Source organism: Panthera tigris, chromosome D3 (genome assembly GCF_018350195.1).
Source record: "Panthera tigris isolate Pti1 chromosome D3, P.tigris_Pti1_mat1.1, whole genome shotgun sequence".
In the NCBI taxonomy this organism is placed as follows: Eukaryota; Metazoa; Chordata; class Mammalia; order Carnivora; family Felidae; genus Panthera; species Panthera tigris.
Window position 1 is genome coordinate 828,666 of NC_056671.1, and position 11,160 is coordinate 839,825.

The 11,160-nt window shown below is 66.0% G+C and overlaps 1 protein-coding gene across 6 annotated transcripts in view; it reads left to right on the plus strand.

Moving 5' to 3' along the window:
* The window catches only part of GALNT9 (polypeptide N-acetylgalactosaminyltransferase 9), a 106,556-nt gene extending 97,054 nt beyond the window's left edge, over positions 1-9,502 (plus strand). For 4 of the 6 annotated variants that reach the window (XM_042962361.1, XM_042962362.1, XM_042962363.1 and 1 more), the window contains 4 exons: positions 2,211-2,348; positions 3,302-3,397; positions 6,216-6,383; positions 8,702-9,502. In XM_042962361.1, coding sequence (XP_042818295.1) covers positions 2,211-2,348; positions 3,302-3,397; positions 6,216-6,383; positions 8,702-8,848 — 549 coding nt within the window. In that variant the 3' untranslated portion in view covers positions 8,849-9,502. The remainder of the gene's footprint in view (positions 1-2,210; positions 2,349-3,301; positions 3,398-6,215; positions 6,384-8,701) is intronic. The other 2 variants (XM_042962366.1, XM_042962365.1) reach the window with 2 other exon arrangements.
* Positions 9,503-11,160: the final 1,658 nt, after the last annotated feature.

Here is an 11,160-nt window from a genome sequence, read left to right on the forward strand (position 1 = left end):
CGACGCGGGGCTCGAACTCAGAAACCGCGAGATCACGACCTGAGCCGAAGTCTCATCAGACGCTCAACCGACTGAGCCACCCAGGCGCCCCTCCATTTTAGCCCTTTTAAACCACGCAGTTCTGGGGCCTCGCACACACCCACAGTGCCGCACGACCACCCACCTGCCTAGTCCCCCAAAAAATCACGGAACCCGGTAGGCAGCTAATCCCCGTCTGCCGCCCCCCAGCCCTCAGCACCCGGCCGTCTGCTCTGTCCCGGGATTTACCTGTTCCGGACGCTTCCTTCCCGTAAATGGGGCTCACGGCACTTCTCCTCTTGTGTCTGGCTCCTTGCACGGAGCACCATGTTCTCAGGTCCGTCCACGTGTGGCGGGTGTCAGGGTATCAGTGCTTCCTTTCCGTGGCCGGGTCACGTTCCACGTATGGATGGACCATGGTTGGTTTAGCCGTCCTTCTGTCCACGGACACCGTCCACGGATACCTGGGTTGCTTCCTGTCTCTTTGGTCCTTGCAGTTTCGACCCACATCTAGTTAGGGGTTGCTGTTTGTTTTTACTTTGTGGTCAACCGAGTCCCGTAAATAGCCTGTATTCTGGCTTCTCTTGAAAACCCAGAAGACCCGGTTCCCCGGCCTCTGTGACGGTAATGAGGGCGGGTACCCAGCAGAGGCTGCCCCTCACGTGGGGCGATGTCTAGGCCGCCGGTCCCGGCGCATCAGCTGTGGAACCAGCCTTCACTCGCGTGTGGCTTCCCCGGCCACCGGAGGGTGCGAGGCTGGGCGCCCTGGGGACACCCGTCCCGGACACGGCTTTGTGAAAAACACACCGTAAGCGCCAGATCTCGAGTCATGAGCCTGCACCCACGTGTACACGTGTGTGTGTGATTATCTGCCCACGTGTAGAACGCCCACTACGTAACACAAGTTGCAGAAACACCACCGATCTCCGAGACGTGCATTTCTCACTGCCACCAGTTAACCTCCCAAACCAACAGGGTGTGCCCAGAGTCTGGGTGACGCTGCTGGAGGGGCAGGCTGGGCCACCTGCTCACAAGGCCCCTGTCCCAGGCGGGGACGGGGGTGGGGGGCACGGAGGCTCCTCGAGCGGTAGTTTCCAGCCACGTGAGGGACACCATGGAAACACACGCACGTTTATCAGAGATGGAAGGAGGGCACACAGTCCCTTATGAACCCTCGTATTCCACCAAGGGACCCCATTCAGGAAACCACCCCATCACCCCTCAAAAGGGAACCTGGGCGTTGTCACCATGGGGCCTGCAGGCCGCGTGCGTGCGGGGTCCACGGCTCCGGACCAGAGGCTGGCAGACGCCCTCCCCCGTCTCATTGTAGCCCCGCGCTCCCCGCCCCCTGCCCGGACTCACCTGCTGCTCGTGTGAAGGCTGTGACGGGCTCCTCTGTGGCCACGGCCACCACGTGGAGGAGGGAGAGGGGCTCTCCCTGGGCAGCGACCTCCCCGCCGGGCTTGGCTGGCATTGGAGCCCCGGGCACCCTGGCCTGGGAAGGCACTCTCCCAGACCCACTCACAGAGGGCTCGGTGCCTGTCACGGTGTCGGGGGCCCCAAGGCCACCCTCAGCTTCGACGTTCGGCCAGAAGGACCCAGAACTCCAAAAAGCTGTGCTGCTCAGCCTATGGTTTCTTACAGCGAGAGAACACAGAGTCCCAGGGCTCGTGTAGACAGCACGTACCCCTCCCGGCAACGCCGTGTGGCGGTATGCACGGCGGGTCAACAACCAGGGACACCAACCCAAGCCTGGGGCTTGTCCACGCGGGAGCCAGCCTCCGCACGGCTGACCGTAGTCCGTAGGTCACACTGATAGCCCACCACGGCCCAAAGCCCCGCAGAGATCGCCCTGCGGCATAGACCGTCGGGCCCAAACCCCAGGCAGACGCTCGGTGACAGGCGGGATGATCCGAGGGCTCAGAGGTCGTCTCGCAGGGGGCGGGGGTGGGGGCCAAGGGGACGAGCCAGCGCACCGCCCGTGGCCGTCTGTCCGGCCGGAGCTGGTCTCCAGCAGGCAGGACAGGCCAGGCCCTCCCCTTCGGGAACAGCCGGGCCAGCACGGGTCCTGGGAGGGCCGGGGGGCCGCCGCCGGTCAAGCCCTGAGGGGTGGGGCCGCTCCCCTGTCTGTCACGGGCGGGGGGGGGGGGGCGGGGACGCGGCCAGCTCCCGCCTCGCTTCCCGCCTTGCAGAACCCAGGGGTGGACTTCGGGGACGTGTCTGAGCGGCTGGCGCTTCGCCAGAGGCTGAAATGCCGCAGCTTCCAGTGGTACCTAGAGAACGTGTACCCGGAGATGCGGACCTACAACGACACCCTCACGTACGGAGAGGTACCGCCTCCACCTGGGGGGCCCCACGCGGGCGGGTCGGGCAGGCTCCCCGCCCGGACGCGCGCCCACGTGCCCGCCACCAGCCAGCACGGTGCCCAGACGGGTTCTCGTGCACGCGTGCGCAGAGCAGTGTCAGAGCCCAGACTCACGCGGGTACGCACGCGTACGGAAGCACACAGGATAGACACGGGGACACGTGCACGCACGCACGTGTGCACAGACACATCCACACGTGTGTGTGGACACACATCCACGTGCACGAGCGCGGACCCCTGAGTGCATTAGCGTCTGCACACTCGTACGTGTACGTGCGCGAGACCTGAAAGGGTACGTTTGCACACAGTCTGGCTCACGTGCGCACACAGCGAGCTACTGACACACCTTCCCTCGGGGGCACACACCCAAAGGTGCCCGCCTGCGCTCACGGAGACGCACGATACTCGCTGACACAAAATGTCAGGCGAGCGGGTGCTCCCTGACCACGGAGATGTGCCGGCCGATGCATCCACACGCACGTAGCCGGGCTCGTATGCACAGAGCACGCACATAAGTGCAAACAGAACACACACGTGGGTCCGCGCGCCCGCCGCACGGGCCCTCGCCTGCACCAGCACACGCAGCTCTGTACAGCTGGCGAGAGGACGCCGTGTCCCCGTCCCGTCACCCTGGTCTGTGCTGGCGGGGAGGGCCGTCTCCCTTCAGTCGGGGCGTCTGCCGCTCCGGGGGGACCCGGGCCCCGTGTGGGAGGAGCGCGCGCCCTCTGGCCCTGGGCTCGCGCTCAGCGCGCGGCGAGAAGGGTGCCCGGGTGGACGGTGCGGGCTGGCCTGTCTGTTCCTGGAGCTCGCGTTCTCCGGCAGAGCAGACTTCTCTGCCCCTTGGGGAGGGGGGGCGGCCTCGCGCTGGCCTTTGGGACCCCCCAACAGCGGGGTTTCTCCTTCGGTTTCTGGTTGTAGGTGAGAAACAGCAAGGCCAGTGGCTACTGCCTGGACCAGGGAGCGGAAGACGACGACCACGCGATCCTCTACCCCTGCCACGGGATGTCCTCTCAGGTGCGAGGGGCGGCTGCACCCCACGACGGGGGGAGGTGCGTGCAGGAGGGGCGGGTCGCGGCAGGCTGGGTCCAGGCTTCGGGCAGCGCGGAGACCCTCAGGGAACCCCCCGCCCCAGGTGCACCGAGACCAGGGCTTTTGCAGCCAAACCAGCCCTGGGCGAGTCACGTCACCTCCCTCGCCTCAGTTTCCCCATCCAGCAGATGGGACCCTAAAGGTACTTGACCTGTCGGGGCTGTTGTGCGGACCGCGGCGTGGGCAGAACCGGGGAGGTGTCGCGGTCCCCACTGGTCCTTACCGGCTGAGCTCCTCCCACGTGATCTTCAGCCCGGGCTCCAGCCCGAATCACCTGGGGGGACTTAGCAACGTGCACACCGACGCCCAGCGCCCGGGCCGGCGGCACCAGGCGGCACAGGGGCAGGTCTGGGGATGCGGACGAGGCGGCCCCGGCGGAGAGCCCGGGGATTCTGGCCCCGAGGGGACCCGCTGCTGGCGAAGGCAGTGCTTCTGTTTGGTGCATGTTCCTGCTATTTCAGCCAGACCCCAGGGTGCTTTCCCCAAATGACCCTCAGCTCCCCCGAAGGCACTGAGTCTCAGCCGCGCTCTCAGACGTCGTCCGGGGGACCCTCGCGGTGACCTGCGCCGGCCTGGGCAGCGAGAAGCTGTCGTGTCCACGAGGCCCCCGGCGGTTCGTGGCGGGCTGTGGCACTGGAGCGGAAAGCGTGGGTGCCCCCGGCCGCCTCCTGCAGCTTCGTCCCGCAGCAGCTGGGATTGAGACAAGACAGTCACCCACCGGGAGGCAGGCGTGGCCTTCAGGAGGAAATCCAGTCCGCTGGCCTGTTCCCCGGCTGGCGCCCGATGTGAGGGGCCACGTCCCGCTGGGCGTCTCTGAACACGCCCGACGAGGAGCCACCGGAGGGGATCAGTGGACCAGAGTTTTCCCCAGCAAGTCCTGCGGCATGAGAGGGGACACCATAAACGACGTGGCCCCCACGACCCTCCTGGCGGGGCTCACACATGCCGTTGGGCTCGCACAGCACCAGCCAGGCCATGGCGAGGCTGCAGGATCCCCTTCTGGGGCGGCGCTCGCCCGGCCGTCAGCTCAGGAGGACCTCGGAGCCTCCCCACGTGGCCTCTCCCCAGGCTGCTGGTTCCCAGGGCAAGCACCCCACGAGAACAGGGGCGTCACGACCGTTTACACCCAGCCTCAGGAGTCAGACCGCACGTCCGTGGTGTCCACTCGCTCCCCAGAAAGATCCGGGGAGACTGTAGGTCCCCACCCTTAACAGGAGGGGTCAAAGTCACAGCTACGGAGCGTGCGGGGCGGGAGGCAGCATTACAGCTTGTGTTCCATAAGATTGTGCCGGAAAATACAGCCTTCGGGGGGGGGGGGGCCCGCAGTGCATTCAGGCGGTGCGTGTGCATGGGTGTGTGTACATGTGTGCATATGTGCATGTGCATGCACGAGTGTGTGCGTGTACATGTGTGCACATGTGTATTCATGGGTGCATCACATGTGTACGTGTGTTGGTGCGTGCATGTGCATGGGTGCGTGTGTGTATGTGTGTGTACGTGTGTGCATATGTGCGTGTGCATGCACGAGCGCGTGTGTGTACATGTGTACATGTGTATGTGTGTACACATGGGCGTGTGCACATGGGTGTGTGTACACGTGTGTGTATTCATGGGTGTGTCACATGTGTACGCGTGTGGGTGCGTGCATGTGCATGGGTGTGTGTGTGTACATGTGTGTGTACGTGTGTGCATATGTGCGTGTGCATGCACGAGCGCGTGTGTGTGCGTGTGTACATGTGTATGTGTGCATGTGTGTACACATGGGCATGTGCACATGGGTGTGTGTGTACACGTGTGTGTATTCATGGGTGTGTCACGTGTGTGTGCATGGGTGGGTGCGTGCGTGTGTGCGCATGGGTGTGCGTATGTACACGTGTGTGCATGTGTCCATGTGCATGCATGAGTGTGTTGTGCGCGTGTACGTGTGTGCATGTGTGTGTATTCATGGGTGCGTCACGTGTGTACGCGTGTGGGTGCGTGCATGCATGTGTGTGCGTGTGTACACGTGTGTGTATATGCGTGTACATGCGTATACGTGTGTGTGCGCGTGGGTGTGTGTGTGCATGTGTGCACGTGCATGCATAGATATGTGTGCATTGTGCGTGTCCACACGTGTGCCTGTATGTGCACGTGCTCACGCATGAGGGGGAAGAGACGGGGCAGGGAGGGGAGAGAGACGCAGCCGTAGCACCTGCTTGTTGACTGAGCGTGAGCTGCTTTTGAAGCACTTTTGTGTCGTGCCCCCTGGATCCTTCCGGTAGCCCAGCCAGGCAGGTGCTGTCACGACCTCCTGTGTACAGACGAGGACGCGGAGGCAGGGAGGTGACGTGACTTGCCCAGGGCCACACGGCTGGGGAATGCCAGGCATCTACGAACTGGCTCCTGGCCTGAGGGTTTGGTTGTTACTTTCGTGGTGTTTGGCGAACAAGTGGGACCCAGGCGCACGTGAACTTGGGGCCGCTCCCCACGCGGAAGTGAACGTTCACCCCTGGTGGTTCTGGGCAGATGGTGCGCCCTGAGGGCACGTGTGAGCTTCCCTCCTCTGGGCCGAGAGAGGGGCCCCGGGAAGCTGAGGGCCGAGCACAGTTCTGGAAGGGGGCCTGAGGCAGTCCTGCGGGGGGCGTGGGTGGAAGGAACGGGGGCGGGGGGGGGGGGAGGCCCGGGGAGCGGGGCGTCTGGCTCGCCCGGTGCCCGCCCCCCCGCCTTCCCTGACACCCAGCCCGTCCCCGCGGTCCTCCCGCAGCTGGTGCGCTACAGCGCTGAGGGCTTGCTGCAGCTGGGCCCCCTGGGCTCCACCGCCTTCCTGCCCGACTCCAAGTGCCTGGTGGACGACGGCAGGAGCCGCGTGCCCGCCCTGAAAACGTGTGAGGACGTGGCCCGGCCAGCGCAGCGGCTGTGGGACTTCACCCAGGTCGGCAGGGCACCGGGCACCCCCTGCCCCCGCCCCTGCCCCCGGGGCCCGGGTGCGGGGGAGGAGCTGTGAGGGCACAGGGGTCCTGGATCGGCCGCTCCCGGGTCCACTCCCCCTGGTGACCTACCTCTGGCCACACAGCCAGGGAGGGGCCCGCCGGTCTGGGCACAGCACTGTGGCTGCCCAAGCTCCCGCCTCCTCTGGCCTCCCGGAGGGTACGGGGTGTGACCGCCACCGGGAAGCCCTCAGGGCAGCTCCTGGCCAAGCGGGGCCAGGCTGGACTCCCTGCCGAAATCAGCCCCTGCTGGGCCCTGGCTTAGAATTTCCAGCCCCGAGAACATATGGGGCGGACGAGTCAGTGGCGGCCTCCCTGCCTGGTGCAGCAGCCTGGACTCCCGCCCCCCCAGCCCTGGGGACCCCGGCCCAGGCCCCTCCCCGACAGCAGCCACCGGCTGGGATGCTGCCTGGCCCAGAACGACAGCCGCGGGCAGCTGGCCCCCGGGGAAGGGGCAGGAGGGGCAGGAGGGGGCCTCCCAGCCCCGGGCGGCTCTGGGCCGAATCCCGCTGGCACTTCTGTCCGGCTGCCTTCCACCGTGTGGCCCTCTCCGCAGCCCCTCCCGCCCTCTGTGCCCCCCGCTCCCCCTGCACCCCACATGCGTCCATCCAAACACCGCACGCCCTTCTCTGGCGTCCAGGTTTCCACCCACATCAGCCCAGGACTCGCCCTCTTGGGACTTGCTGGAGACCCCGCCTCCCTCCAGCCCTGCTGAGTGCCCCCGACCCCTCTCCCTCAAAGCCATTTGTGTCCTAAATCTCTGCCGTCTCCCCTGGCGGCTGAACGCCCCAGATGTGCATGCTCTCGCGTCTGAGGTCAGGTGCCGAGGGCCCTGGGGGCTCCTTCCTGCCTCTCCAGCCTCTCCTGGGCTTGTGGCCACACCTCTCTTCCCTTAGCCCGCTGTCTGGCCTCCCGGTCTCCAAACCTGTCCCCTGGTCGGTCGAGGGCACCCTGCTCTGGCTTCTCCTGTCTTCACCACTCACATCTGCTCGGACCCTCGGGCCACAGCGCCAGGTCCTGGGGGCAAGGGCCTGGTGCGTCTGACCTGTTTCTCTAGAACTCTCTGCCCTTGGTACTTGGTAGCCAGGCTCTGGGCCCGGGGAGCCACTCCCAGCCCCGCCACCGCCCCGCCCCGCCCCGGGCTCTCCCACCTGACAGCGGGCATCTTCCAGGGGACATCCCTGGTCTCGGCCCCCACCCCAACCCCACACACTCCCTGCCTCCGCTCCCACCAGGCAGCCCTGTGACAAATAAACACCCTTGGCAGCCCTGCCCTGGGCCTCGGGGACTGGGACTTTCAGTGACCGGAGGGGCTGCAGGGGTGAGCTGTCACGGTTTTGGGGGCGGAGCCAGCAAGGGTCAGAGGTCCCCAGGAGGCTGGGTTTGGGGTCGGGATGGCGAGAAGGAGCTGTCTGGAAAAGAAAGGAAAACACAGTGTACAATCCTGAGGTCCTCAGGCTTGGGCCAGGGTCCTTGATGTCTGGGAGACCAGAGGGCCTGCATGGGTGACCTGTGGGCAGATCGGATATGCCAGGCAGTGGGGACGCACTTGGGGGAGCCCCCTGTCTCAGGGGCCCTGTCTCCATTGTGCTAGTCACTCCTTGGACCCCAGGAGCAAGGCAGGCAGGTGACACAGCTGATAGGGTGAAGATGCCTGAGGACAGAGGACCAGGAAGGGACAGAGGGACCAGGAGGGGACAGAGGGATGGGGGGGAACAGAGAGGTGGGGGGGTCAGAGGGACCAGGAGGGGACAGAGAGACCAGGAGGGACAGAGGAGCAGGAGGGGACAGAGGGATGGGGGGGAACAGAGAGGTGGGGGGTCAGAGGGACCAGAGGGGACCAGAGGGATTGGAGGTGGGGAGACGGAGCAGGAGGGGACAGAGGAGCAGGAGGGGACAGAGGGATGGGAGGGAACAGAGAGGTGGGGGGTCAGAGGGACCAGAGGGGGACAAAGGGATTGGAGGTGGAGGGACAGAGGACCAGGAGGGAACAGAGGGACCAGGAGGGGACAGAGGGATGGGAGGGAACAGAGAGGTGGAGGGGTCAGAGGGACCAGAGGGGGACAGAGGGATTGGAGGCGGGGGGACAGAGGAACCACGAGGGGACAGAGAGACCAGGAGGGACAGAGGAATGGGAAACAGACCCCAGAGTCTTGGGTGGCCATGCAGTGACCCGTATGGGGCCGGTCAGCGCCCCGCTCCCGAGGTGCTCTCGGGACGGGCCCCCTGGGCGTCCATGCTGACCTGTCTCCCCTCCTGGCAGAGCGGCCCTATCGTGAGTCGAGACACAGGCAGGTGCCTGGAGGTGGAAATGTCCAAGGACGCCAACTTCGGGCTGCGGCTGGTGGTACAGAGATGCTCGGGGCAGAAGTGGACCATCAGGAGCTGGCTCAAGCGCGGGCGACACTGACCGCCAGCCCCGCCCCGTGCCCTCCCGGATGCAGACCCCGAGGACCCGGGGAGGGCGTCGGGCCGCCTGCTGGGCCGCGTCCCTGGGACCGCGGGGGCCCCCTGTGCACTCCGGAGGCAGGTGCCAGGGACCGGCCGGCCCAGCAGGAGCACAGACCCCGAAGCCAAGCCCACCTCGGAATCACGTGCCTTTTCTACGGTATTCCTGTCCAGGCCGCCGGGCCGGCCACCTCTTCTGCATGAAGCCCCCTGTACGTTCCCCCCCCCCGCCCCCGTCGCGGAAATAACCCCCGTGAGCTCCGTGGGTGGCCCAAGCTCCCGTCCCGGCCGGGCAGGACCGTGGCCTCCTCCCGTCTTCTGGCCATCTAAGGAAAAGCCCAGAAGAGCAGAGCAGAGCCCTCTCCGAGGTTGGGGGCGGGGGGACGCGGCTGCGGCCGTCCCGGCGACGCCCCAGGCAGTGCTGACCAGGAGGCCGGTTGCCGCCCCGATCCAGCGCCGAGCGGGTCAAACAGGACAGAGCTGGTCTTGTCCTCCGGAACTCTAGCGGCTGGGTCGTCCGGGGTCGGGGCCCCTGTTCCAGTGTCTCGCCCGGGGCCAGGCGCCTCCCCCCGCCTTGTTGCTCCAAGGCGGGGGTCAGCGAACTGCGACCCACAGCCCTGTGCCTGTTTTTATAAATAAAGTTTTATTGGCACACAGCCGCACCCACCTGCCTCTGTATGGTCCGGCGCGACCCTCTCGCCCGGGGCCAGAGTTGAGCAGGAGCACGCGCCCCACGGGGCCGTCCCAGGGGCTCCGAGATGCCGTCTCTGGGCGGGCCGGCGCTTAATGATTGCGGTGAACATCACAGGGCCCCGCCCGTCCCCGTCCCCCAGCAGAGCCACCGCCCGCTACGCCCAGCAGCAGGTGCGCCCGACACTAGCCGCTCCCCAGTACTACCAGTACCTCACACTAGCGCCCTCATTCTGGGTGGAAGGCCTCAGTCGCCCAGCCGTGGGGACAGCTACCAGACCGACGCCCGCACAGCCCTCGCACTGCGGTCTCCCGGCGCCTAGGGGTCTCCCCCGGGGCAGAAACTGTGGCTGTGTTGGAGACTTCCAAACCCCCCCCCCCCCGCCATTCTTGTAGAGCAGCCCAGAGCAGGGTTCCCGGACACCCGGGCTGCTTCACACAGGACTTAGCTGGTCCCGCCGAGCTGGGACCAGGCAGTCAGCCTTCCGGGGGGCGGGGAGCCCGGCTGCCCCTCCGGGGAAGGCGTCACAGCCGCTCCCCGCAGTGTCTTTCTGAAGCGGAAAGTTGTTCTGGGAGTGCCGGGGGGCTCGGAGCCGTGAGACCACACTCGTTCTCCACCTCTCAGGCTCTGAGTCTCTGGGGAAGGTGGGGGCTCTGACCTGCCCCCTGGGCACCCCCCACCCCAGCCCCGTCCTCCTCTGCTCCTTCCTTGGGTCCCGTCCCCTGCTTCCTGCCACTGTGGGAAGAAGCCCTGGCCGGCCCCAACCTCCCCACTCTCCCCGGAGAACTCTACCAGCTCCCACCCAACTCCCCAAAAAGCCCCCTCTGTCTGTCTCAGATCTTGCCCAAATTGTAAGACCATAATGGAGGCAAAAAGCCAGCAGCGAGCGAGACCTCAAGAGTCAGCCTCTAGCCAAAGACCTGGGCACACATCCAGAAGTTTCCCAACTGAAGGTGAAATGGTAGCAGCCCTTGGCGGGCAGAGCGAGCTAATTGCCTGTGGTTCAAAATAGAAAGTATCTCAGCTGAAACCCAGAAAACTCGCTGTTGCATACCGTGCATTATCGAAACCGCCAGCGTGAGGGTTTGTAGCCCACGGGACGCAGAAGGTGTCTCGACAAGCACCCCCCACACCCCGTCCTTGCGGGAGGCGGCGAGTTTTGATAGCGCGCTGTCGGGTCCTGGCTGGCCCCCAGCTCCTGCCTCGGCACGAGGACGAGGGTCGGCGGGGCCGAGCTGGGCCCACAGGCAGCAGGACCACGGCGGGGCGAGGCCCTTGGCCTACCCTAACCAAGATGGAGAGACCGCCTTCTCCATGGGGCAGGGCCGCGGAGCTCCCTCACCTCCGTTCACTTCTGCCCCCACTGCCTGGTGAGAGCTGTGTCCCCCCCACCGAGGCCTGCCCCGAGGATCCTGGGGCCGGGGAGGGGGCTGACTGGACCCAGAGAGCCCCACCAGGTCACCGGCTGGGAGGAAGGAGGGCGGCCCCGCCGACCACCGCTGCTGTTACAGCCCATGCCCTGTGGGGGCGCTGTGGAGACGCTCCCGCACAGCTGTGCGGTCACAGCGTGGCCCCGGCTGTGG